The sequence below is a fragment of the Branchiostoma lanceolatum genome, chromosome 6 (genome assembly GCF_035083965.1).
Source record: "Branchiostoma lanceolatum isolate klBraLanc5 chromosome 6, klBraLanc5.hap2, whole genome shotgun sequence".
In the NCBI taxonomy this organism is placed as follows: Eukaryota; Metazoa; Chordata; class Leptocardii; order Amphioxiformes; family Branchiostomatidae; genus Branchiostoma; species Branchiostoma lanceolatum.
In genome coordinates this window covers 15029236-15054935 of record NC_089727.1, presented here as the reverse complement: position 1 = coordinate 15054935, position 25700 = coordinate 15029236, and the positions used below count along the sequence as shown (strand labels likewise).

The 25700-nt window shown below is 39.5% G+C and overlaps 2 protein-coding genes and 2 long non-coding RNA genes across 7 annotated transcripts; 3 read left to right on the top strand and 1 right to left on the bottom strand.

Moving 5' to 3' along the window:
- The first annotated feature begins 3007 nt into the window (after positions 1–3007).
- Positions 3008–4830, top strand: LOC136437493 (uncharacterized). Its single transcript, XR_010756193.1, has 3 exons — positions 3008–3201; positions 3435–3677; positions 3881–4830. It is a non-coding gene; the product is annotated as an uncharacterized lncRNA (long non-coding RNA).
- Positions 4831–8228: 3398 nt separating this feature from the next.
- LOC136436792 (uncharacterized) lies at positions 8229–10223 on the top strand. The gene is made up of 3 exons (XR_010756086.1): positions 8229–8478; positions 8825–9073; positions 9275–10223. It is a non-coding gene; the product is annotated as an uncharacterized lncRNA (long non-coding RNA).
- Positions 9755–20884, bottom strand: LOC136436790 (post-GPI attachment to proteins factor 2-like). Of its 3 annotated transcripts, none has more exons than XM_066431105.1 (7): positions 20778–20884; positions 19052–19206; positions 14220–14359; positions 13619–13734; positions 12426–12532; positions 11425–11533; positions 9755–11031 (listed from the first exon to the last, which is right to left on the bottom strand). In XM_066431105.1, exons 2-7 carry the CDS (start codon positions 19202–19204, stop codon positions 10901–10903), a joined length of 756 nt encoding a protein of 251 aa, XP_066287202.1. In that variant the 5' UTR covers positions 19205–19206; positions 20778–20884; the 3' UTR covers positions 9755–10900. The 3 variants fall into 3 exon arrangements, with proteins under 3 accessions (XP_066287202.1, XP_066287200.1, XP_066287201.1); XM_066431103.1 differs by having other exon boundaries at positions 20783–20878; XM_066431104.1 differs by lacking the exons at positions 19052–19206; positions 20778–20884 and adding an exon at positions 15027–15416.
- LOC136436789 (WD repeat-containing protein 55-like) lies at positions 15447–25606 on the top strand. Of its 2 annotated transcripts, none has more exons than XM_066431102.1 (8): positions 15447–15495; positions 21897–22024; positions 22501–22595; positions 22884–23044; positions 23308–23414; positions 23703–23802; positions 24172–24341; positions 24730–25606. In XM_066431102.1, the coding sequence occupies exons 1-8, from the start codon at positions 15481–15483 to the stop codon at positions 25334–25336; spliced, it is 1383 nt and encodes a 460-aa protein (XP_066287199.1). In that variant the 5' UTR covers positions 15447–15480; the 3' UTR covers positions 25337–25606. The 2 variants fall into 2 exon arrangements, with proteins under 2 accessions (XP_066287199.1, XP_066287198.1); XM_066431101.1 differs by lacking the exon at positions 15447–15495 and adding an exon at positions 20883–21009.
- The last annotated feature ends 94 nt before the right edge of the window (positions 25607–25700 follow it).

Sequence of the window (25700 nt, the reverse complement as noted above, 5' to 3'; positions counted from 1 at the left end):
ACGCCAGGAAATATAGCGGTCGGGGGGAAATGAAGTAGGTCACGGCACTTAATTTTAATGGTGGGAACAAACATTACTATCTCAAATACCAGTGATGAAATATTTGCGATGATGAAATTTTAGCTGTTGACTAGTGACAGTTAAATCAGCTGAAATTAACTTATAGCGAACAAATAAAGAATTACAGTAGTTTATTAGGTTTACCTATTGCATGGATTGTTTGTACATGTATATGTAAAATCAAATTTTAAACAACGTTAATGCAAATGAAAGCAAATGGAATACAAAAAAGGTTTTGGCTGTTTAGTTCAGTTCTCTCCTCTATAAAGGGGGTGCCCTAACTTATGACGCGCCCTAACATATGACGGATTTTTTAGTGATCTTATTATGCATAAGTACGCCGTGTTTGTGTCCACTGACTATGCTCACAAGGAAGATAAATAAACCAAGTTCATGCACATAATTGTTATTTGCATTCAAAACACATGTGTACATATTCATTTCTTGTTTTGTCGAGAAGAGTATTTTGACAATAATGATGGCAACGCTGAGTAGCGGGTCACTGTGTAGCTAGACGGCCCGGCACCTAAATATACGACCTGTGCCAAGCAGATACACAACAATCCTACACATAAGAAATATAACTTCATAAAACACACAAAAATTGGGTCTTTAAGTGTTTGTTGAGAAGAAAACCGACCAAAGAAAACAAGTAAACATCGCTGCCGTCTGCCGACGTTGTTTTCCTGCCATTTTTTTGGGCTGCGATGGTGGCGGACGGCGATTCAACGCACAGCTTTGTAACGCTCTAACATGTGATTGGTACCGTCTATGAAAAGGAAACTGAATACAGAGATGGCGAAGATATTTCCCAATAAGTAGACGGAGTATTGTTGATGTAAGCGGTGTCGTTTTTTCGTAATGATTTTGTAACTCGGGTCGCATGCAAGACGTACGTCGGGCCGCGCGCGAAGTGCGTTGTAGCCTATTTCCCGCGAAAACATGAGCTGGGATGCGCTAGATATAGCCCTTCTCTCATGACGTTAGAAGTGAACACAGTCAAAATTTTCCGGTCAAAAGAAAGCTAGAATATAGCAGACTTCAAGCCTTATATACATTTCCCTAACTTCATCACCAACTTCCGAAGAGAGCAAAGTTACCGAAGCGTAATAAGTTAGGCACACTATCTGGCGTAGCACTAAATCAGAAGGTACATTCGTGAAAACGTCTCACAGCGTTTGCCGCTTGTAACGCGGAGCTTGAAGGGCCCATGAACAGTATGAATACATTTCTTGTCCATGTATGTTCTTTAGATGAATGTGTTCAAAATTCATTCATTAAAACATGACCATTCTCTGGCAACCAGCAATGGAACGCCGTGAGTTCGAGCGCGTAAACAAACGTCATATGTTTGGGCACCCCCCGTTACAGGTACTAGCCATTGTAATCATCTGTACTAAGATAGAGATTCAGACTTTTGACACTGCATGCAGCTTTCTTGTACACGTCCTGTAACGTCTTATGGTGGACAAATAAAACTCAGACAGTACAAACTGTGTGATGGGGTGTACTGAGTAGAGAATGGAAGCTGACAAAGCCACATGACAAAGACATTAACTGACGGGAATCCCGGAAAGTGCGCTCAGTTACCACAGTACCTCTGCAAAGTGAAAAATAGGTTATGTTTTACCTTCATCAGTGTTTTGTGAACAGCAAAACCTCTTTAGATTTTTGGGGGGTAAGTAACAGTCGGTTCCATTGTGGTTTTGTCAAACGGCAGTTGTTTGTTCTGAGCACGACTATTGATCATTAAGAAGACATTTATGCAAGGATGAAATGCCTTCTTTTAAACTGCTCTTTCCTATTTGCCGTTGATAAGATTAAAATGACCAACACTAGTCAACATAGCTAAACATGGTTCCCCGATGTACAATGTACCTAACAAAGAAGCAGGAAGATACCATTGTTTTACTCTCGCAAGAGCAGTTTGTACTTCTCAGTTTTTGTAGGTGCCTTCATCTCCCAGACAATTTTGCCAGTTAACACTGAATTTTCATGTCTGCACGTGGACCGGGGTCTTAACATGGATCAGAACTTTGTTACACAACTTGTACAAAAGGTAAATCGAAGTTTCCTGTCCATTTCAAGATAAGAAACACTCGCTCATACTTGTGTCTTCACAAGAAAAACAATGCCACCAACTAAGCACATTGAAGTCTTTGACAGTAAATAAAACGTCCCAACTATCATTGATATGGAATCAAATCAAGGGGTCTTGTGAAGTATCTGCACAACAGACGTTTTTCTCAGAATAATTTGTCCTGCGCAGAAAGAACATGTTCAGCACGATCATTTTATGTTTTTGTGAAACTGAAACAGACACAGGTATTTTCCGACCACGAACTTCATGATGTTGGCCCGGATTTGTATTATACTTGCCATCGGTTGTGTCATTTCACATGGTAAGTGAACATGATTATTTTTCCAAGAAATCTATTTTCTATGTATGATCTATCTATATGAACAAACATAGGTATACTTGCATATCTATTGCATCCCAACCAGAACGAGTTTCTTGAGAGTCCGGTGGCATTTGAACCGCCAATCGACCAGCACTAGAACTTTTTTCTTGCCTTACTTTCAGAAAAGTGGCAAAAGCTAATTGCAAAGGTATAAATGGAACAACACAGACTGAAACAACAAGCCCATCCTGGATATGAATATCAGGAAAATAGAGAAAAATATGAAGTAGCTGCGGTAGTAGTCTAGTATACTCCGTCTGTAACATTGATGGGGGGGGGGGGGGGTGCGTAACAGCGCTTACTTTCGCTTTTCAACACGGGACAGATTTCTTCAAATGCCTTGGGAGCTCTATGCCGCAGTTCTAGGTCTTTTTTGTCATGGCAATATATGATGCATAAAAAGGAAACAAAGACATTAAGAAGAAAACAGTAGGGGGTGTACGGATATTCATAAATGGATAACTTGTCTGAGGCTGATGTCTTAATCAAGCATTTACATCTATTTTCACACATGCTTAGTGTCTCCTTGTTGATCATGATCTTTCAGGTTCAAGTGTACAAGACGGATCATGTGAAAGTGAGATAACAACAAATACCAACAGATACATGTTTGTCGGCAGCCCACACTTCAGCAGTTTCTCGTCCGGGGATCCCAATGTTAAGATCATTGATGAAACAAGTTAGTGTTTCTCTTATTCTCTACCAAATCTTTATGGGCAAAGGGCAATCTTAATAAGAAAAAATGTCTTTGTACAACATGATTCTTGATACATGATACTGAAACTTTCTGTCACACTGAATTTCTTGAAAATGCAACAGACAGTTGAGGATTGTAGTGCTTTCTTTCACATGTTGAAACTTGTATTTGACGATTCAAAAGCCAGAGAAGTTTATTACAATTTCTTATTCCAGTCTGCATGGGCAATTCTACCGGATCTGACTACCGCGGAAACGTCTCTGTGACGATAAGTGGGAAGACATGTCAGCGATGGGATGTCGGCTTTCCACATTTCCGTTACTACCTGCCCGAGGACTACCCTGAGTTGGTGGAGAACTACTGCCGCAACCCAGACGAGGATGGGCCCGGCTTGTGGTGCTACACAACGGACCCCGACACCCGCTGGGATTACTGCTTCAACCCTGCGTGCCCTTGAGGTAAGAGACTCGAAAATGTTTGCTCCTCAGCCCCTATTCTCATCCTTGTTTTGCCACGATGTCTGCACAAATAAGTGCGTGAAATGTAGGAAAACCTTTGCAAATTCAGAGTCAGCAAATATCTGGCATCATTTTTATGAGGTTGTAGGTACTGCAGCAATTTTCTTAACTCTCTAAACTTTTTAAAATCTGTATCGCACCAGGTCATTCTTGAGGCCATGCTGTGCGCCAACAGGGTCTTCTAGACATCGGAAAACTTACACATCTGTCGACCAACTCTCACATGATCATCGAGATTAGAAGTGAATATGCACCATTGTAAACGGGTGTTTTAGGCGTGTATTTGAAGACGTTGTGTAACTTTATTTACATCTTTGTCATATGTCTCTGCTGGAGCTGAACAAAGTTGTTAAAACATGTTATAGTATACACACTAGGTGCCTTGGGTTGGACTGCAATTAGACATGTATACGTAGGCATGTGTCCTTCCTGGTCATCAGCAACAAGACGTAATCAAATTGTTATGTCAAACCTCCTTGGTCAAACTCCATCAAAAAAGTAGTATAATCGGACATGTACGTGTTGCAGTACTTGGTGTGGAGGTTTTGGCACTTAGCAAATATGAATATGATAGTGAAGCAACAACAACAACAAAATCATGGAGATTAATGGTGAAATATCGAACACACTGTTGTAAGCTGGTATTTTTCACCCATATTTGAAGATGTTATGTAACTCAAACTAAGCTGAGTGAATATGATAGCCATCAATAGCATGCTAGCACAAGGACAAGTTATGTTTGACTTTTATGCATCATTCTTCATAGGAGGCTCAATAAAGTTTATTTGGTCTACCTATCACTTGTATATTCAAAATCAAATGCCACATTACGTTAATGATGATGATGATGATTGAAGACCTTTATTGTATATTCGTGCCCCGAGGGGCTAGATACAGGTCGTTTAACACAAACCTAACTAACATCTAAGTGACATATAGTTATCATATACAGTTAATGCAAATTACAAGTACACAAGAATCGATAGACTGCAAATGATACATAATTTTTTTAAATCTGTAGTAATGCCATTTAAGAGGCACCCCAAAGCGTGTCACTGGCAATTTCGATCAATAAATAACGTCCAATAAGAAACTGGAGTTCCACGATCTCATACCTTACCTCGGCCAAATGATGTTAACCTTCTCTAGTGACGTAAACCGTTTCTCATCGATGGTCCTCATTTTCATCAATTGTCTCATTTGATCATCTTCTCTTCCCAAATAACACAGGTTGTCCTAAGCATGAACGCTCTATCCTATAGTAAAGAAGGCTATTGTAGCATTTCCTCATACAGTATGTAAATAAGGCCCCGATTTGCATGTTTTACATGTACTCTGTGCCCCAAGAGCTTACCATGGAGCCCAACCTTGTTATCTTTGGTCCGCTCCCAACGGCGGGCAGCGACGTCAGTGGGAGCGGACCAAAGCTAACAAGGTTGGACTCCATGGTAAGCTCTTGGGGCACAGAGTACATGTAAAACATGCAAATCGGGGCCTTATTTACAACCAAGAGCTATCTGCCACAAAGATCAAGACCATAGCGTGTGCAGAACACCAGATATCAAGTTACGCTACGCCTTAGAAGATCGCTAGGGGGCCCATTATAAAACTTCACCTTCGTTTTCCCGACCCCTGCCCACCTATCGAATATCACAAGGATACATTCACAGCTTCAAAAGTTATGCGATTAACAGACACAGAGACAAACGGCACTTAAAACATAACCTTCTTGGCAAAGGTAAAGATGCTTCTCAACTATGCATGAATATACTACTGATGAATTCGTCGACCGACATGACAGTGAGAAATCCTTGCTGTTGAACAGTTGAAGTAATCATTGCAGGACGACAGTGCGTGGACGTTTAATTATAACACTAGTCATGCTGCAGTACTGACAGCGTTTGATCCGTGCAACAGAAGCTGGTTGGTCCTCACAGCGCAGGTATCTCTTACGCTCATTGGTCCCCAAAACAACTCCAATACTTTTTATCAATAAAATAAGTCTTATAAGAACGCGGCGTTCAATGAAATACAAACGACCCTTCAGTGTTGACTAACGTTTGCGTAACTATGTGATAATTGAGTTTCCATTGCTATAACATAATATTCTCTGTTGATAAAGTTCACAGAGCCAGATAGCTTATAACAAAGGGAACCGCACACACAAAGATCTTATTTACCTTTCGATGAAAACTCTGGCGTTCCAAAGTTCTCAATGTTTTAGTTTTTGGAATGAATAAACATAGCTTGTCGGCCGGAAATTCTTAGCTTGAACAGGTAAGCTTGTTAATGTGCGCCCATGTGTGAGTGTCTGGAACAAGGAGTTAGTTAGAGCAAGCTGTGTGTTAGCCATGGGAAGGACGGTTTGGGACAGGTTCTGACGTGTGAGAGTATAGTGTCAGTCAGCTGAGAAGAAAAGAAGACTACATTGGTCTGAGAAAGGTCAACAAGAAAACTTTCCAAGAACAGAGGATTAGTTTAGACATTCGTGCATCTTCGAACATGGCTGAGATCGGACATCCTCATCAAAGTGACGCAAATGAGTCGGCCAGTGGAGAAAACAGCCGCAAAGGTAGCTACTTCTCTTTGGCCTCTGGATTTTTATTCATTGCACTGATATTTGGAGGACAGAAAATAGAGTAACGTCACTTACAGTAAGATGGAGAACTGATAGAAAAAATGTTCTGACTTGAAAGCTGAAACCGAGTAGCCCGTGGCACTGCTGCAGTTATCTGAATATTCTATCTGTTTGATAAAATTCTAAAGGTCATGAACAAAATGACCATAAATGTCGAATGATATTCACATTCATCTAACCTACGTGCGTCACTAGTATGGCATTTCCATCATTTTTTCTTTCTTTCAGAAGAGAGTTTCGAGATCGACCAGCAACAAGAGGACCATAGCGCCAACCGAACGAAATGTTGCCGCCCAAGCTGTGTCGTGGCATCGGCAACTGTCATCATCACCGCCATCATCGTGACCATCATCGTCATCCGTGCCATGCATGGGGCATCTGGGTACACTGATACAGAGGTGGTGGGGAGCGCACACACACAAGGCCACCTACTCTGCCATTTACTAACTGGCTTTGGGGTTAAAGGGATGTTTTGTGGGTCCTCACCCGCAAAATAGGGGGGGGGGGGTGTGGAGTCACCCTTTTAAACCCACTTGTCACTCCTTGCAATGGGTCCAGGTAAAATGGAATAATGAGGACCCCCAAAACGTCCATTTAACCCCAAATCCCAGATACCGGGTCCACCCTTCCAAATTAACAAATTTCTCAACATCTCTGGTTTTCTTTGTTTATTCAATCTTGTTTGTCGGTTCTTTTATCAGAATTGTTGTTGTTGTTATGTGTACATTTCTAGGTTATTACCATACATATTCTGCAGATGAACAAACACGACCAGACCACCGTTATCCCCACAACCCGCCGGTCTGTAACACGCAGTTGGGTCGAGCAGAATAACCCCAACCCGACCCCGAATTCCATGACGACAACAACTCGGGAAGAACTAAGTGAGTTTTGCTGTAAACACAGTGTCTGATTTCTAATTTTGATTAACTTTGGTGCGGGGATTGGTCTGTGATTATGCACATAACACAGTTCTACTGTTACAGTAATAATAAGTTGTTGAGGTGGTCTTTAGAATCTATTTAGAATCTCCAGAGTACATGGGAACGTGTGCAGAATCCCCGAATTTTTGATACTTCAAGAAAAAAGAAACTTGAAGTACATTGAAAAAACAAATCATTCTAGTCTGCACAGGCAATTCTACCGGATCTGACTACCGCGGAAACGTCTCTGTGACCAGAAGTGGGAAGACGTGTCAGCGATGGGATGTTGACTTCCCACATACCCGTTATTATCTGCCAGTGGTGTATCCTGAGTTGGTGGAGAACTACTGCCGCAACCCAGACGAGGATGAGCCCGGTTTGTGGTGCTACACAACGGACCCTAACACCCGCTGGGAGTACTGCATCCACCCGGCATGCCCTTTTGGTAACCGACTAAGCCTTTCTTTCATCTTTCTTCCTCTCCTAACGTCATTTCGCATGTTGTTCATGACGGCAATGACGCCTTGAAAGTAGCCTGAATGCCAGACTGTTGCCAGGGCATACACAGGCCAACTCATCGGCTATAAGGCCAACATGCCCCCAAGGAAATTATCCCGTGACCAGGGCCGCCAGAGTTAGACCCTGAGAACCGCACGATAGATATTATAGAGATCGGGGGTCTGGCATACAGGCTACCTTGAAAGCAACCCGTTTACGTGTGCATGACTGAACTTCAAACAGGAGACCAATTTCCTCCCCACACAGATGTAATATCGAGAGCTTTAGTGAGGGAGCCGTCATGGGTGCCTGGATTTGTGCGCACACATTGGCAGATTAATTGCATTTTTGGTCCCTCTCCATTTTCACCTCCATCAAATGAAATGTCATGTTTTCACCGGCCTTTGAAACAATATAGCTGAAGGAAAAGTGCAATTGGATTTTTCTCTTCCCTTTTTAACAAGTCCTGGATTTTTCCTGAACACGTTTTAGGTCCAAGACGAATTGGTGAACATCTGTTTTTATTACTGCCTTGTCTATTCGTATTTTCTAATGGATTAATCTCACCAAACTACAGCAGTGACCTCTTCCAACACTACCGGAGTACTGGATACATCGTCCAAAACGACACAACGGCCAAGTTATCCAGGAGGCTCCGGTTCCCAGTCCACAACACAAGCAGGTGGTGCCCCCCTAGCGGCTTCATTTCAATCTACAGTAGCTTCAGTCTTTGTGTGCAAGTTAGGAATTATGAGAATTTCATCCTTACCACAAATTGGGATCCAAATAAATCGTTTCTTTGCCACTGCAGCTCTGTATATAGAAGCGCTGCTGTAGTGATTGCACAAAATTGTGTGGCCCAAGAGCTATTGAAATGGAGATGGCAACCGCCCTATGCACCATCTGTTGCGGGAAGGACTTTAACTTTAAGCTTTGAACATGTCTAGTTCACCGATGTTGGCAAAGATTTCTTGTATACCAGATGTTGCATATCATAAAGTCAAGAGTGATGATAGAAATTGTTGCAGGCTGCAAGGAAAATTCCAATGGATCTGACTACCGCGGAAACGTCTCTGTGACCAGAAGTGGGAAGACGTGTCAGCGATGGGATGTCGACTTTCCACATCGTCGTCAGCCTCCTCACCGGCCAGAGGAGCATCCTGAGTTGGTGGAGAACTACTGCCGCAACCCCACCGGGAATGCGGCCGGCTTGTGGTGCTACACGACGGACCCGAACACCCGGTGGGAGTATTGCATCGACCCTGCATGCCCTACAGGTACAATACGTGTAAAGTTTTCTCCTTCTGTCCAAGAAGGAACGAAGTGCTGACTGTGAAGATAGATCCGCAGATGAGAAGAGCTCCAAAATGTTTAATTCTACCAAGGACTTTTTTCATTTCGGCAAGGAGGTTTAAAACCTCTCTTGATTTCAGCAAGGATGCAGGATATGTTTACTATCTTAACCTCCTTGATTTCAGCGATGGCAGTGAGATGGCGACTGGATGGCCGATGTGGTGACGATCACCCTGCTCCAGACGCGACCCCTGGCGAATGTAACCCGAACAGCCGCTTACCGTGTTGCTCTCCGTACGGCTGGTGTGGCCCCGGTCTCAACTTCTGTTCCTGCCCATCGGGTTGTGTCGACTACAGACTCGGACAAACCTGATTTCATTCAAACATAACTGGAGTTTATAGAACTTATACCAATCTTAAGTTCAATGTTGAGGATATACAGCATTTACTAAAATGACCATAAGTAAATATTCACACCCCAACTGGTAAACTCTAGCCATGGTACGTTCTAAATCAGTACCAATAGTAATACACTTGTCACCTTCATGAAGCCCTCGTCATTTAAAAAAAAATCAGAATTCGTTCTGTTTCTTGTCATAAAAGACATTTGCACTCAGAATAAAGCATACAAACACAACAAGAATGAAATGTTTTTTTAAAATTACTTTTCTTAATTTTTCATGACTTGCGTTTTCAAAGGAAGATGCCAGGGTCAACAAAGACCATTAAAATAAATATCAATACAGAAATACAACCCCTCAGACTTCTTCTTCACTCTGTCAGTTATAAAAAGGACATGGAAACAACACACAAACATCACACACATTATGGTTCCAGTTGTCCTGGGTAGGCAAGGTTAATGAATCCTTGAAATGTTTCCCAATGTCGGTAGATGACAGAATATTATAGTTTTCTTGTACAAAACCAATTCAGAAAACCAAGTTTGTTTTACATGTACCTGCCAACATTTTGGTAGTCTGTTTGACACCTTCCTAGGGGCTTAGTTATGTTTGCTTCAGTAGTTCCTGTCAATATTGCCCTGAGGTACGTACCAAACTACCAAAACATTGGCAGGTAAAAAAGAACTTCACTGGAGCAAGACATTCCAATTTTATAAAGATGAAGGGATGTTATCTTGAATTAATGACGAATGTAAAATATCTAATTAATCTCCAAAGCAGACTATTTTAACGTGTGAGTAAGCAATACAAATGATAACACTAATATGCTGGTTTAAGCTATGATCTGCAGCTGTGTTTCTCATAATTATAAGGCCTTGAACAACACACATGTACAATGTTTAGACAAATGGGAAATTTAAACCACTTATAATTACTAAAACCTGATTTGTTTCTGCTATGAACAGTGAAGAAGATTATGCAAGTTGCAAATGGAGAAATGTTGAATACATTACATTTTTTCATCTCTTATTTCTCTAGTTTACGATATACATGATATAGTACATTTGTGGTTGATATCACGTTGAATGAATTTTTGTAACATTGCTTATACTAACACTGGGATACATAAACTAACTCATTATTCATAAATTGATAGTACAGAAATTATTTACAAGCACCTGCACTGCAGTGATCAACTGAGTCTCAGAGGATGCTAATATACTGGGATATCAGGCCTAGGGTTTTGTTTACACAACCAATAGTACTACATTTGTAACTTGTATACAATGTATGGTGGGTTGGAACTTGGACCATTAAAATGTTATTTTCAGCCTACTTCTCCTTGAAATCAGGTGAGAATGTTACATGTAGCAGATGACTGTAGCAGTTCTAATGTATAATGTCTAATGGTCAACTGTTCTTGCTCACTGTGGCACTGCCTACAGTGACAGAGAAGGTTGGGAAGTCCAGTACTGCTGTGTAGTGGAAGGCAATGTTCGTCACCACCACTATGTACTCACACAGAGCAAACATAGTGTACACTGTGGAAGGAAGACAATAAAATATCCTGATCATACAGAAGGATAATCAGAGGACCAAATATGGCACAAACCATCACAGCTGCTGAAAAGCATTGTTTACCATCTACTAATCTTAAAGTGGTTCAGATAGTCCAACTTTATAATTCTTAAGTGCAATTTACATTTTAACAACAATTTTTTTTCTGTTGTGATAAACCTTTTCTTTAGTCCTCACTGCCATGATAGAATTGTCAAGTTTGCTCAATTATTAAGTAATAATACTATATAAAATGATCCACAACAGAAAAGCTAGAAAATTTAACCATTCATAATATCATAGTTATTTTTCATTGCACTGTCACTTTTTGCTGTATCAACTATATTTCATTAACAACAAGTTACTAATGAACTGACCTCCTGGTTCACAGTACCAGTTATGTCTGAAGTAGAAGTAAACTGACGTCAGGAAAGAAGAAACGTTGGCCACAAACATCACCGACTTCCAACGTAGAGACTGCTGCTCCTGTGATACAAAAAAATGTACATATTTGTGAAAATCTGAACAGTTGCGAACATGCAAGTATAAGCAAACCACATGTACAATTGTTAATGCAACTGTAACCTTGTTGCTAAATTTCTGCTACCACATTTTTAGATCAAACACCAACCTCCATATGTAGCAGATTAGAGCAATAGCTTTATGGTCCCTGATTGGTTGAGGACAAGCCAATCACAATGCACTATCTCAAATTATTGCCATAATGCAGGTGGGAAATTGACCAATCATAAAATGTCACTTCCTCTTTCACATGGTTTTAGATCTCATCTGCTTATTGCTATTCTTCAAAAAATTAGAGTTCTCTCGCTCTATCATAAAGTACATGTATGGGGAGATTTCAAAAACTCCCTATAGACCAGAGGGTGTGTCCATTTTGTCCAGAGGTAACAGAGGAAGACGAATATCACTTTTTGATTGTATGTCCCAAATATTTTGATATACGTAATGCACTATACTCAGTGCTATCGTCAGACTTACCACGATTTATCTCAATGGACTTGAATAGCAAATTTAAGTACTTAATGACATGTGACAACCCATGCATGGTATACATTGGGAAATATATCAAAGAATGTCTAGACGTTAGAAACTCCTCCAATAATTGTAAAATCCCATTGTCATCCCATACTACTACACCATATTGTATAAGATAGACTAGTACACCATATTGTATAAGATAGACGGATTAGCCTAATAGAATGTTATCTATGTACCAGTGAATGCCATACTTTGTACCTTGTACAATTGTTGTGCAATAAAGTTATTTGTATAACTCAATCATTCAAAGTCTGGTAAAACTAAGTCACCTGACTGACAAACAAACTGACCAACTAACCAGCTGATCATGACCACTCACCTGTTCTGACATTGGTTTATATGCTGACCATTTCAGGAGCACACAAGTAAAGAACATGTACACCTCCGAACACACCACGAATGAGATGAAAGAAACCTCATGGATATCTGCAACACAACACAAAACAAGCGTGATTTATCAAATTCTTCCCTTTTTCCTTTCCGACATGTTATCATAATAAGTCTCTTCATGATTAAGCGTGGCGCAAGTGGTAACGCAACCCCGCTGCTTCGCCATCTGGATCAAATTCCGTGGATCCGAGGGGCCCGCGTTCGAAACTCAGTGGTCGACTCGAGCTCGGACATGTTGTAAGGGATTGCATTCGTCATTTCGGATGGTGACGTAAAGCCGGCGGCCCCGTGTATGAGGGAGCTTTGGGCGTAAGCCTCAAGCGTCAAACCTCTGCACGTAAAAGAACCCAACACACTTATCAAGAAGAGTAGGGGTGACCCGGTGTGCTTGGACAAAAACGCGAGCCATGGCGAAGCCGCATTGCACTACCACTAGCTACTTGAAAAAGCATCATGCTTCACCTCCATTGAGGATGCCTGCTTTACCTTTTATACTGTAATTGAAGTTAAGTTCACATGGTTTTTGCTTCGCGCTTAGGCCACACCAATTTGATTTCTTGGTTAACAGATTTTTGAAAAAAATGCTAGATTGGAAAATCAACATGAAAACAGAATCGCAGAGGAAAGTTTGTACTTTGGTGCACACAGTTTCAGGGAGTGAACAGGGTCAGGTGCAAGTTTTCACCCCAGCCTTCTGTTTTAATGATGTCCTTGTGCTAAAATTTAAAAAAAAATCTGTTAACCAAGAAATTAAATTGGTGTGGCCTAAGGGGAAAATGGAGTGTCCGCGATGGTTTTAAGTTCGCGGCAGTGCTATAGTCACATACTATTACAGTATTGGACAAAAATGTTTGCGATGGCTTAATGGTGAAAAGTCGCCGCGAAAACCGCCAACATAAAACTACTGTGACCATTTCTACATTTACAGTACTTTCATCCAAATCGTTAGATCTCAGTTTTGGCTGCTGGTAGCTCCAAAGTATCAACTGTCCAGTATTTTTCATCACAAGTCTGGAATAAACTTTTACCTCCAGTAAGTCATACTTTTGTTTGGTTCTAAAATGGTACAAAGTAGTTTGGGTATTTTCTACAAGATGTCTACTGATGTGTGGATTCACTTACCAGGGTTCTCTGTTGACGATACATATGTGAGCACTACAAGACTAGAGACCTCCACAATGTTTAAGAGACAGGTGAGCTTGTACAGCAGCTGGTACCATACTGAAGGTGTAGCACTCCTAGAAAAAACAAAATGACAAATGTAAGTCACACACATATACAATTTTGTACAATGTACGTGTAGCATAAGCTTTCAGTAGACTCTACTGTCACGAATACAAAAGGTGTGAAAATGTGCGTTAAAGTTACATCAATTAGGGGATCAGGAAGCATTTTTCTTCAGGGGGAAGTTGAGCAAACTTGGAGGGCATGCATATAGTCTTCAGGAAAAAATGTTTCTGGTTACTCAACGGACCCAAGCAAAAACCTGCTGACCCTATCCTCTTTGGGGAGTTGACCGCAGGCTTGGGACATAAAATTTTTGACCTCAGATCTGAGTGATTAAAATATTGTAGAAGCATTTTCCAACATGTTCTACTCATTTCTCTTGCAGTAGAAAAACTAGAACCACCGAAAATGAACCTAGGTCCCCTTCATCTTGACACCCTGTTGCTAAAGCTTCTTCCTACCAAGGAGAATGATATTAAATCTGTCCATGACTGACCTGTTCCTGTGGAAGTTGTAGTACATGAGTGTGACCATGTACCGAGGTGCAGTGTGCAGTGCGATCCCCGTTCTCCAGATGTACCGCTCAGGTGTCAGGCCTCCTATAGCTGCACTGATGGACGGCAGGTAGTTGGCAACCTGGAAGAGATCAAATACTGTAAAAGGGGCAATGTTTGCAGTGGTTTTATATTCACAGTTAACATGTGGTTGACCTCTTCACCACAAAGTTAAAACCACCGCAAAATATTTTGTTCTGTCTTCTGCCTGCCTACCCTTGTTTCAACCCCAAACTCATCAAAACCACCACAAACACTCCATTTTCCCCCAAACACGAAATTACATCCCCGCAAACATTTTCACTTTTATACAAAATTAGCCTCCTTAGCAGGCTTACAGGCTGCACTTTTTGTTCTTATCATATGCTGTTTTCTGATTGTGTAAGTTTTTATTGTAGACGTTTCTTGTTGTTCACCTCTGATATTTTAACGTTATAATATTGCGTTTGACCCCCCCCCCCCTTGTCAAACCCGGAAGTGAGTTTATGATGTATGATACATCATAAACTCACTTCCGGGTTTGACAAGGGGGGGGGGGTCAAACGCAATATTATAACGTTAAAATATCAGAGGTGAACAACAAGAAACGTCTACAATAAAAACTTACACAAATCATGTATGTCCTCTAATCGGTGATACCGTTATGTTCTGAAATGAAGGATACATAATACGGGCCAGTTCAAAAGGATAACATTTTGAATACAATTGTGATTAAAATCAACAAAACGCAACAGCAAATGCCAACTAACCTTGCAATGCGTTGCTGTTGAACTCTTGAAGTGAATCAACAACGCGATAATAACACAAAATATGAAGGAAAACAGCGGCAAAGCACACGTTACTTTTGCTACCAAACGAAAGTTCAACCTCATAATACTTGAGGCATGACTGACTTTTGACGGTAAACGGTCCATTTTAAAAGGAAATCTGCCAAATTTCTTAACGTCTCCTAAGCTTCAAAACATAAACAGCATTTCAAAGATATAGGTGTCTTTGCATATATATTTTACTGCCTGACAAATAGATGGGAATCTTTATTAAAGTAGACTGATATCAACATGATAAACTAAAGTAATAGCATACTTTAAGTTCTATGATAAATGTTTTGATGCACTATATTGCATATAGTATGAGTAGTATATGTTGACAGGTGCCGATATATCAGGCATTAAAGTTGATAGACAGCTAAAACCTGGAACCATCATGGCGCAGGTACATGTAAGTTCACGTAAATTTCTCACGTGTTGGGATGTTTATGTCATGTTTTCATCAGGTTATGGGTCATAATTATTTGTTGCATGATTATTAGAAGATTTAAATAGAATCCTTGGGTAGATAGAGTAGACAAGGAGTAGATTATTTTGCACTATAAATCGTCTGATTGTATTAAATGATAATAAAAGTCATACAAATTATGTGATAATAAAGTACAATGTTATAATATACATATTGTGATGCAAAAATCAGGTGGAATGCAAAAGATTAATCGACATGTTAATTGATAATCTGATCTGTAAATTGAAATACTAAGTTAGTAATCTATTCTGCAAGGGTCATTTTGCCTACCAGTTGTCGAATACCCCAGATGTAAACAAAACAGCGATCACTCATAACCTCCTTGCTCATATCAAGTATACTTGTAACATTGTGCTTTACCTTGTATGGCTTTCACAATCATAATTGATACTTCAAAATTGTCTTGTGTTATTACACATATTCTGTGTCTTGTGAAAAAAAGGAGGTGGTAATACACTGGCCCAGACCCAAGTTGGGTTTGAATTACATCTCGATGTTGGCTCACTGACAAGCTGATTTGATGTTCAGGCCATGACACTACCAAACTCGAAACTGCCTTTTCACCCTTGTAGTAGTACAGAGGGAATGTTGGTGAAAATGTGTAAAATGGTGTGATTTCATTGTTCTTAGCCGTTTCTTGTTTACTTTGGAAGTGGGTGAATTTGGAGCAATTATCACATTTCCTGTACTAAGTAAACACAGTCGTGATGAATTATGAACTGTTTACTTTGCACCAGAAGACAATGGAAATTCACCGCATTTCCCTCCGCTGAAATTAACACCTCTGGTACTGTGGTAGAAGTTGTTGTGACTGTCTATTCTCCAAGCAGAGGTTTTGGTCGGGGGGGTAGTAGTGGCCGGGGTAAACTTGGAGAATAGTGACTGTCCATTTAATCTAGAATTGATTCTGTGAATTCTATAGAGAATGGTGGAGTGGTCGGGAGCAATTACTCTCCAAGCAGAGGAGGGTTCCGGCAGGTTTTTGACGCGTTTTTAGGCGTTTTTGTCTGGCTTTCTACTTTGTCATTTTTTTTGTATAGCCAACCCACACAAAAATATGTCAAAGTAGAAAGCCCGACAAAAACGCCTAAAACACATCAAAAACCTACCGGGACCCCTCCTCTGCTTGGAGAGTAGGGAGCAATCTGTCACTGGTGAAGTTTATTATCTTTTGAATTGGCCATTTATTTGAAATAGTCATTTATCGCCGATGTCTTTAGATTCAAGTACGGGCCATGCATATAAGCTAGCTGTATTGTAGCCTAAGTTACCCCTAAACCTTGCAGTGAAGTTTGAAATCGTCAATACACATTGGGAATCCCCAACACAAACGTCCACCAATTTTTGAGAAACCATAACGTATTCATATTCTTATGCAGGCTGACAGACTACAATCGCTATTGTTCCTGTATGCAAATGCACATTGCAATCACACCTTTTCGAATGGCTCAGTAACGCTCAATTCAAACAAGGAGGTTATCATAGTCTATACATACTAGTAACCTCCTTGTTTCAAGCAACAGAAATAGAATCACTTGATTTGGCCGGTGGACATAAATGAAACAGGACAAAATGGAAATCTCCAAAGTAAAGGTTAGTCAACAGTGGAAGATTTACAAAGTTATGAAAATTCCAAACTTGGTAATTGAACGAATCGACTTCTGAGTCTCTTGCTCTTTTGTTATTCATTCATTATTTTTCTGTTTTGAGAGAAGAAAGTTATGAATTATTGAGCTGTTTACAGTATTACCTGAATAAACTGTTATTACTATTTCGATCTGGAAAAGATTCAGACTCATATTTCACAACCAAAGCCCAGTGCCCGATCGAGTACATTGGAGATCCATTTGTTCAGCCCTTGAAACAACGCACATAATGACGTACTTGCAAGGATGGAACCGCCTTTGTATTTGCAAATTGCAATAATAATTGGTTTCACTCAAATTCACCACGTTTTCCTCATTTGTCACGTAGGCGCAAATTTAACATTCACCACTCCACATTAACATGGGAACAATACCAATCTGGTTCACTTCTGTTCACCCAAATTCACCACCATTTACCATTAAACCCTCCCATTCACCACGGTCAAAGGGGTGAAAAGGCAGTTTCCAGTTTGGTAGTGTGATTCTCAGCATGATACATGTACTTCAAGGGCCTGTTCTTCTTTTCTACAGTACCTTACATCACAGTCTGCAGTATTAGAATACATGTGGCATCACATGTTTGAGTTTAGAGTTTGAGTTTATTGAGAAAATCCATTAATGATGTGCCCTAAGGCACACCACTAATCTTCCTGGACTTCTAACTAATGACATAACAAGAAATACAATAGATCTAGCATGCTTCCAGCACTAATTACACCGATGATGACTTGAACCTAAGACAGTTAATTAGTAGTTATTTCCTACAAGACAGAAAGAATAAGGTCAGCTATTTTGGAAGGAAGGAATTATCCATAGATCTTAAAAGTGCATAACCGAAACTCAAGGTTACTGACAGAATTTTCCTCTCAATAAGATTTTTCTTATTATTAATAAGAATTTTTTTGTTATTGACAGGCTGTTCCTATGATAATCTTGTGAATAACACCTCATGATCCTGTCAACTGTAACCCTAACCCTGACGATAATCCAGTAAAATGGTGCAAAAATGTATTTACATTTCTGAGCAAGAATGATTAACTAGACTAATAAAATGGATGTAAAAAAAGAATGTTGTAGCCAGAGATTGAACATTGTGAGCTTCTGCATACTAGGCTTGCAAATTTATTACTCTATCCCCTTTCTAGTAGCCAGCAAAGGCACTATTCCTGTGCTTCCTGTCAATAAGACTTTTTTTACTATTGACAGAATGTTCCTGTCAGCCAATACATGTACATGTAGTCACATTTTAACTGAAATATTCCACTGGCTGTTGATTCTAATAAAGCTTGATTGATTAATTGAAACTCCAATCCCCTCTCAAGTAGAGTTTCATGTGGCTTGTTGCCAGATAGTTCCTGATCATCATACAGTGTGCAGTGTTAGAGGAAGCCATTACAGACTGGCACACTGCTGCCATGCCATTTTCTGTTGTTGAATATTCCAAGTTGTGACACTGACAGATGCTGAATTCTTTTTTATATGCCTTTCTCTGGGAATGCACAAGTAATACAAGTTCAAGTGATGTTGTGTCATAGATTATTTTGGGTAGAGGAAAGATATACAATTTTCTATCTATTTGAAATGACCATTTTATGCGTTAAGTGTTTTAGGACTACACTGTGACAACATTGTAACTGAAAATCTCATGCCTGATAGACTTGTCACATTTTGTTGCTGCTAAAAAGGAATAATACTTGTCCTTCTTTTGGCTCAGTGTCAGAAAGCCACAATAACATGCCATTTTTATCACATATCCATCTATGAAAATACATCCATCAGAGCTGACGCCTAATCAACATAAGGGTGTTCAGCTTGAAACACTGTGTACTCACCCCACAGTGCGTACCTGTAGCTGACTCGAAGTGTAACCACAGGCCTAATAACACAGCAGTCAGGAAGCTGCCCAGGGGTAACAGTGCTGTGATCGTGTGCCATAATCTGAAGTCCACTCTGAGCAGAACTGAATCCAACCGCAAACTCTCCATTGCTGAAAAATGAATGAGCTCAGGGTTTCAAGCTTTCATATGCAAAAGAGCCACCAGGATGTCTCTAGCAGACATATCCTGTGCCAGATTTTTTTACCCTCCAGCTAACAGGAATGTTAGTTGTACATGTTTAACATGATTTATACATTATTTGAAGTAACAATATTTGAAAAAGATATTTGAAAAAGATATTTGAAATAAAACATACTAAAAAATCAAACATTGGGAAATGATTAAATATTGAAATAGGCATGTCATCACAGTGGTGAAAAACAATTTCAGCATGACTCATGGGTTGATATACATGTATATGATAATAATGGTACACAAAGAAATATCGTAATTACATACAGATTTTAATTGTATATTATATCTATATCATAATTGACAAAGAGTGGGGGAAGGTATAAAGGTAATACAATTTGTGCTACACCATGTAATTTTGTATCAGACATTTCTGGCTTTTTGCCAGAAATATGGACTTGCCCCAACATCAGGTGATGTTACATGTACAGGAATCAATACATACATCGATTCTAATTCAATTATGGAAAACTACATCTCACAGATCTAATTACAGAGAGTACCCTATGACAACGTTACATAACACAGTGTTGAGTTCTACTATATATATAATGTTATAATGTTACAGATAGAAGGACATTGAAGAGAACTTCCTTGGGAATTTTTAAACCAAATGATATACCGGCCTGTATGAAATAGAATGTGTAAAATTTTCCCTCTATTTCTTTTTCCCTAATACTATCGTTAGATGATTAAAAACAAAAGTTCTAAATAAAGTTGACCTTTTTAAATTCAGTTGAAATTCAATATCTAACGTTATCCTAGATAATTAGAATAGTTATTCGTTATATAGGTCAACCAATGGTATTTTGTTTCAAAGGTATTTGGTGCCTGAATGTTTTAGTCATGATCCCACAAGAGTGTTTTGAATGGTCACAAGGGAAAGAAATCAGTGAGCTGAAAAGCACTTGAGTTGAAAGACTCTTTCAATGTTTGCTATTTGTACAGTGTAGTGCAAATCTACTGGGTAGGGAAGAGTCCACCTAGTTCTCAATGGGGGAAATTTTCTTTCTACTCTTTGAGTACAATGAGTAACTTCATTGTAGATTTGCTGTTGCGATACTGTATTGATTTTGAAATCAGTGTTTATAAAGACATGAAAGAGATGCTCCAATAGCCAAATGATGGCCTGGGGCCAAGCTTTTTGAAAAGCCTGGAACAGATTAGCCTTACAGCACGGTGGGAAGCTTTCAGACAGTTACCACCATGTGGTTACTATGAAATGTTTGTATTTAAATGGACTCAATTCTGGGTAACTGCCACATACTACAGCTACAAATTGCCTATTACTTTTCGATGAAGATGGTTCTATCTATCATTATCTACAGTGCTGGTATCTCAGTGACCTTCATGTTTTCTTCCTGATTCAAAATCTTCACCTAAATCTGAGATTTTAACAGAATGGAGACTTCAAACCTTTTGGAACACAGTAAAATTGAACTTTGTTACCTGTTATCCCACTAGAAGCAGCTATCACAACAGTACTTACCTGACCAGTATGTCCTTGTTGGAATGGCATGTGCACATGTGATCTGCTTGCAAACAGGATCAACTGCTATATGGACTCTTCCTGTGACCTATGACCTATTGCATCTGTATTAGCCACATGTGTGGACAAGCAGAATTAGACCACTCGATTCAGTGCTTAATAACTTGTTAAAAGGGTCCAATTTTAGAGTAAGTACATCCTGTGTGTTGTCCTGATCATGTCTGAAGGCAAGGTAAGTGTCTGATTTAGTCAGATGATTTCTTACAGCTTGGATATAACATCTTAGTTACTAACATAATTCCACTAAGTAGGGTACATAATTCTGCCACCCTGTAAAGATACTGTAAATCCAAACAGATCTCCAGCTCAGCATCCCCCAGTATAATGCACTCCTGTAACGCTATATCTAAACTGTGAATACCTGGGGGTGCTGCACTAGAGATCTCTCAAACCCACTTTCCCAAAGCGGTGGATTTATGAAACTAATGTTAATGAGGCTACATTAATAACTTAACATGGTTATAACAATTATATCACTCCGTTACCACCAGCTGCAGCTGCCATGCCCAATGGGTTACTTGTTATCAGTCTGGAAGGCGATGTTGTTTTCTCTGTGTCACATTGATGCAGATAACGCTTTGTGAGCCTAATATAAGTAACGTTACAGCCAAAATATATGCCTAACCTAAATGTTAAATCATGCATGAATGTTATGGAACAAGTTTATTGATTATTGTTTATTTTGATTCATCACAAAGTGAAAGGGAGGGCAAAACAGGTGCTTGCGCACCTTTGGTACTGAAAGTGCATTTTAATTGCAACCAGGGGAGCTAGGTTGTTTTTTTCCCTTAGCAAACTACAGTACTGATTAAAACATGTTAAAACTACTACTTACAGTAACTGTAATGATACACAGATGTAATGCTGATTTGATACTGTAATAATCAGTCATTACTAGTAATACCAAGGAGTTTTTACCGGCTTGTTGATATCAATAAATGTGCAAATGTTTACATTGCACATTACATTTTTTTTAATTGTTAAAATTTTACAAGAAAACACACTTAACTATGTTGCTCTTTTGTACACATATATAAGTCATATCTGTATGTTGTACAGGAGGAGAGTGAAGATAACAAGGTGCACATCCCACCTGACATCAGGTTTGAAGACCTGGTGGTGGACATCAACTTCCACCCCAGTAAACCTCTCATTGCTGCAGGGATCATCACAGGGGAAGTCACGTTGTAAGTTACAAGTTACAAATTTATGCCACTGCAGGAACATAAATTACCCTTTTCCTTCGTTGCAATTCATAACTTAGATGATAATCCCATTGCTCACTTTGTTTTGTAACATGTTAGGAAATCTTATGGTGTTTGCTAAATTGATGCATCATGCTTGTTCAGGTAGAATTGTTTTCTCTGATACTTGGATCATAGAGCTCGAGGGTATGGTGAAAGGCTGGGGCTCTTGTTTGTTGTCATCATTGTTGTTCAGATCTAGATCGGCCCTTCTGATAAACACTGTGTAAAGCTTCCAGTGCAGAGTACTTGCATGGTTAAATGCATGTGTTTTTTTTACTGCAGGAAATTTGAGAATGAATGTTAGGCACTGAGCAGTGAATACTGATATAATTGTCTTGAGGCAATGAATAAGAAAGCAAACAAACAATGACCATGGCCATTCAAGCCAATTGCATGTTTATCTCCTTTCCCTACAGACACTCCTATGCATCTTCTGCCAACACCTTAGTAAAGACCTTCAAGCATCACAAGAAGGCAACCAGAGCAGTGGCTTTCTCCAAGGATGGAAACAGTCAGTACAGGATCTAAATGTTTTAATGACACTTATATTTAATTCAGTTTTCAGGTTATTATATGGTTTTATTGTTCAAAACTTGTACTACTAGGTTTCTTCCCCAGTGATTACAACATGTGATGTTGACAATCAGAAATCTTTTAACCAAATACAAATTACAATGCATGATGTTTTGAAATCAACCATTTTGAGAGTAGATATTTTAAGAGAAATACATATTACCTGATATACATCATATTTTTGTTCAAGAAGGTCTGAGCTAAAAAAATTAATGTTCTGTTTTAGGTCTTATTACTTCGTCTAAGGACAAGTCCCTGCAGGTTGTAGATGTGGAGACGGGGAAGGTTTCCCAGTGTTTCTCCCAGGCCCACCCCAGTCCTGTGTACTGTCAGCTAGTCATCAGTGACAGACTGCTGGCTACAGGGGACGATGATGGCAATGTTAAGGTATGTACAGTAACATGTGTATTAAAGTCACTTCTGTACCAATCTAAGTTTAGTGATTTGGATCAGAACCTACCTGAGTAAAACTCCTACATTGGCCAGTTGTTGAAGAGTCACAGAATTATGTAGAAGTTGTTTGCATGTACACGATGTACATGTGGATGACAACGGTTTAAGGCTGGAAAATGGTTTGCAGGTTAGCTGATAGTGTACCAAAATTGTTATACTACTATTTGACACTGAAATGAAACTGCTGTCCTTTGCAGCTGTGGGACTTGAGGAAAGGACATCCCATCATGGAGCTCCAGGAAAATCAGGACTTCATAAGTGACATGGCCGTGGATGAAGAGAAACGTTTTCTCTTGGCTACAAGGTGTGCTTTCGTGGGTATATTAGGAAGGACTGTTTAGCTACAGATCTGATGTTTTATTGAAAAATTCATCTGATTTGAAAGTTAAAATCATCTTTATTGAACTTAGAGCAAACATGCAATACTCAAGCTGAATGGTTAAGAAAAACGTTTTATCTAGTAATCACAAAGTTTAGAAAATATATACATGTAGTTGCCCAAAGTTTTTCTTCCTTGTTGACATGCAAAATTTAAAACTGATTTCTTATGTTTGGTTCTATAACCTGCATGTTTTGTGTTCCTTGGCTACAGTGGAGATGGGACCATGACAACCTTCAACATCAGAAGGCGGAAAATGGTGGTGCAGTCAGAAAACATGGAGGATGAGATGTTGTCAGTTGCCATTGTTAAGGTATGGAGTCAGATATGTTGGCTAAAAAAACTTAAGTATTGTTTTTGACTCCTGGTTTAATATTAGAATCCACAATATTGGTAGAAACTATCTGCATCTTTTAATATAGCAGCTTTTTATGCGAAAAAAAGGGAACTGGCAAGACTGGCATGAAATTATTCCTCCTATACATTGACTTGCGAAGAAATGTTAAGAGCAATTGACAATTGTATTGCACAGCGACCAAATGAGGTGCCTTTAAGTCATGATATTCTGGCGAACCTTTCAAAAAACAACCGTGCAACATCAGCCTTTACCTTTGCAGTCTTAATTTTCGTGATCCAATATTTTGAAATACTGTTCTAATACCATGGATAATTTACATATTAGGATGGATCCAAGGTCATCTGTGGCACAGGGGAGGGAGCACTCAACTTCTTCAACTGGGAGGAGTTTGGGAACATCAGTGACAGGTTCCCTGGCCACCCCATGTCTGTGGACTGTATTGTGCCTGTCACTGAAAACATCGTCTGCACAGGGTCTATGGATGGTGTCATCAGGTATGTCCGTTCTGTGTATTCTAGTCCAGGATTTACTTGCTCTTCTTTTTTGCTGTTGTTAGTCTGAGAATGACTTAGAAATTATATAAAGGTGGAACATCTGATAGTCTATGAATGATAGTACCAAACAAGATTTTTGAACTTATAAAGCAAGATAACACGATGTTGTCTTCATTTCTGAGCAAGTGACTTCTTGAACCTCTTCATGCTAACTTTTGTTGTAATTAATATATAAGCAGTACAATGTTGTTGTATATATATTATTAGCCAGTAACAGGGAAGGTTAACCTTGCTAAGAAATGGCTCTTGAATTACATTATAGAATGATACACTATAATTTCTACCACTTCATCAACAGCCAACATCTATATTGTGTTATCATCCCCAGGGCCGTCAACATCCTTCCTAACAGGTTCATGGGTGTTGTTGGAGAACATGAAGAATTTCCCATCGAAAAGATCAGGATCACCCCCAACAGTGAAATGATTGCGAGCTGTTCCCATGACCAGAAAATAAAATTCTGGCATGTGGCACATTTAGAGAAGGAAACCATTGATGCCTCCAAGAAGGCAAAGAGGGACAACAAGCCAAAGAACTTGAAGAAGACGGCAGGCCAGGAAGACTTCTTTGCTGACTTTGGGAAAGATTTGGAGGTCAAACCTGCGGCTGAATCTGAAGATGATTTGTCTGAAGAAGAGGGTGACTCTGATAATGAAGAAGAGCCAGAAAATGCAGACAATGGAAGTGAATCAGAGGAATCAGATGATTTCTTGTCAGATGATGACTCAGATGATCTGGATGAGGATGATTCAGCTGATGAGGATGAGGATGATTCAGCTGATGAGGATGATGTTGATTCAGCTGATGATCATGAGGATGATGTTGATTCAGCTGAGGACTCTGACTCAAATACGACTGAATCAGAGGAGAGGACAGGTGATGAAAGAGACGTGACAAAAGACAAGCCAGATTCTGACGCGTCAGGAAAACAGTAATCCAAAGATCCACTATGGTGAAAATGTGACTTCCTACATGTTCAGAGTCATGCCTGTTTTGATACTGTGTAGTAGAAGCCTTCAGTAAGTCTGCACATCTTTGGAACTGTCACATTCCAGATTAGCCCAAGTGCCAGATAACCAGGTACCTTTTCATATCTCTGCTGAATGGTGTAAGAGTTCCTTTAGGAATACTGCGATTTTGATTTATGAAAACATTTTCTATGAAAATTTTGATTAAAAATCACAATACTAGTGAGAAAGAAAACATCCAAGTCTTGAATTTTTTTCTTTAACTAATTACGTTTAAGGAAGCAAGTCTGTCAATATTTATACATGTAGTTAGTCTTTGACTATACTATTA

What these genes read in the sequence shown, in the direction of transcription:
- LOC136436789 (XM_066431102.1), top strand. An exon ending in ACGATGATGGCAATGTTAAG is followed by an intron (nt 23,045 to 23,307) that starts GTATGTACAGTA and finishes TGTCCTTTGCAG; the next exon opens with CTGTGGGACTTGAGGAAAGG. An exon ending in CGTTTTCTCTTGGCTACAAG is followed by an intron (nt 23,415 to 23,702) that starts GTGTGCTTTCGT and finishes CCTTGGCTACAG; the next exon opens with TGGAGATGGGACCATGACAA.
- LOC136436790 (XM_066431103.1), bottom strand. Translation starts at nt 20,807, where the DNA reads ATGCCATTCCAACAAGGACATACTG. An exon ending in ATCGTCAACAGAGAACCCTG is followed by an intron (nt 12,533 to 13,618) that starts GTAAGTGAATCC and finishes GTTGTGTTGCAG; the next exon opens with ATATCCATGAGGTTTCTTTC. An exon ending in ATAAACCAATGTCAGAACAG is followed by an intron (nt 11,534 to 12,425) that starts GTGAGTGGTCAT and finishes TTTGTATCACAG; the next exon opens with GAGCAGCAGTCTCTACGTTG.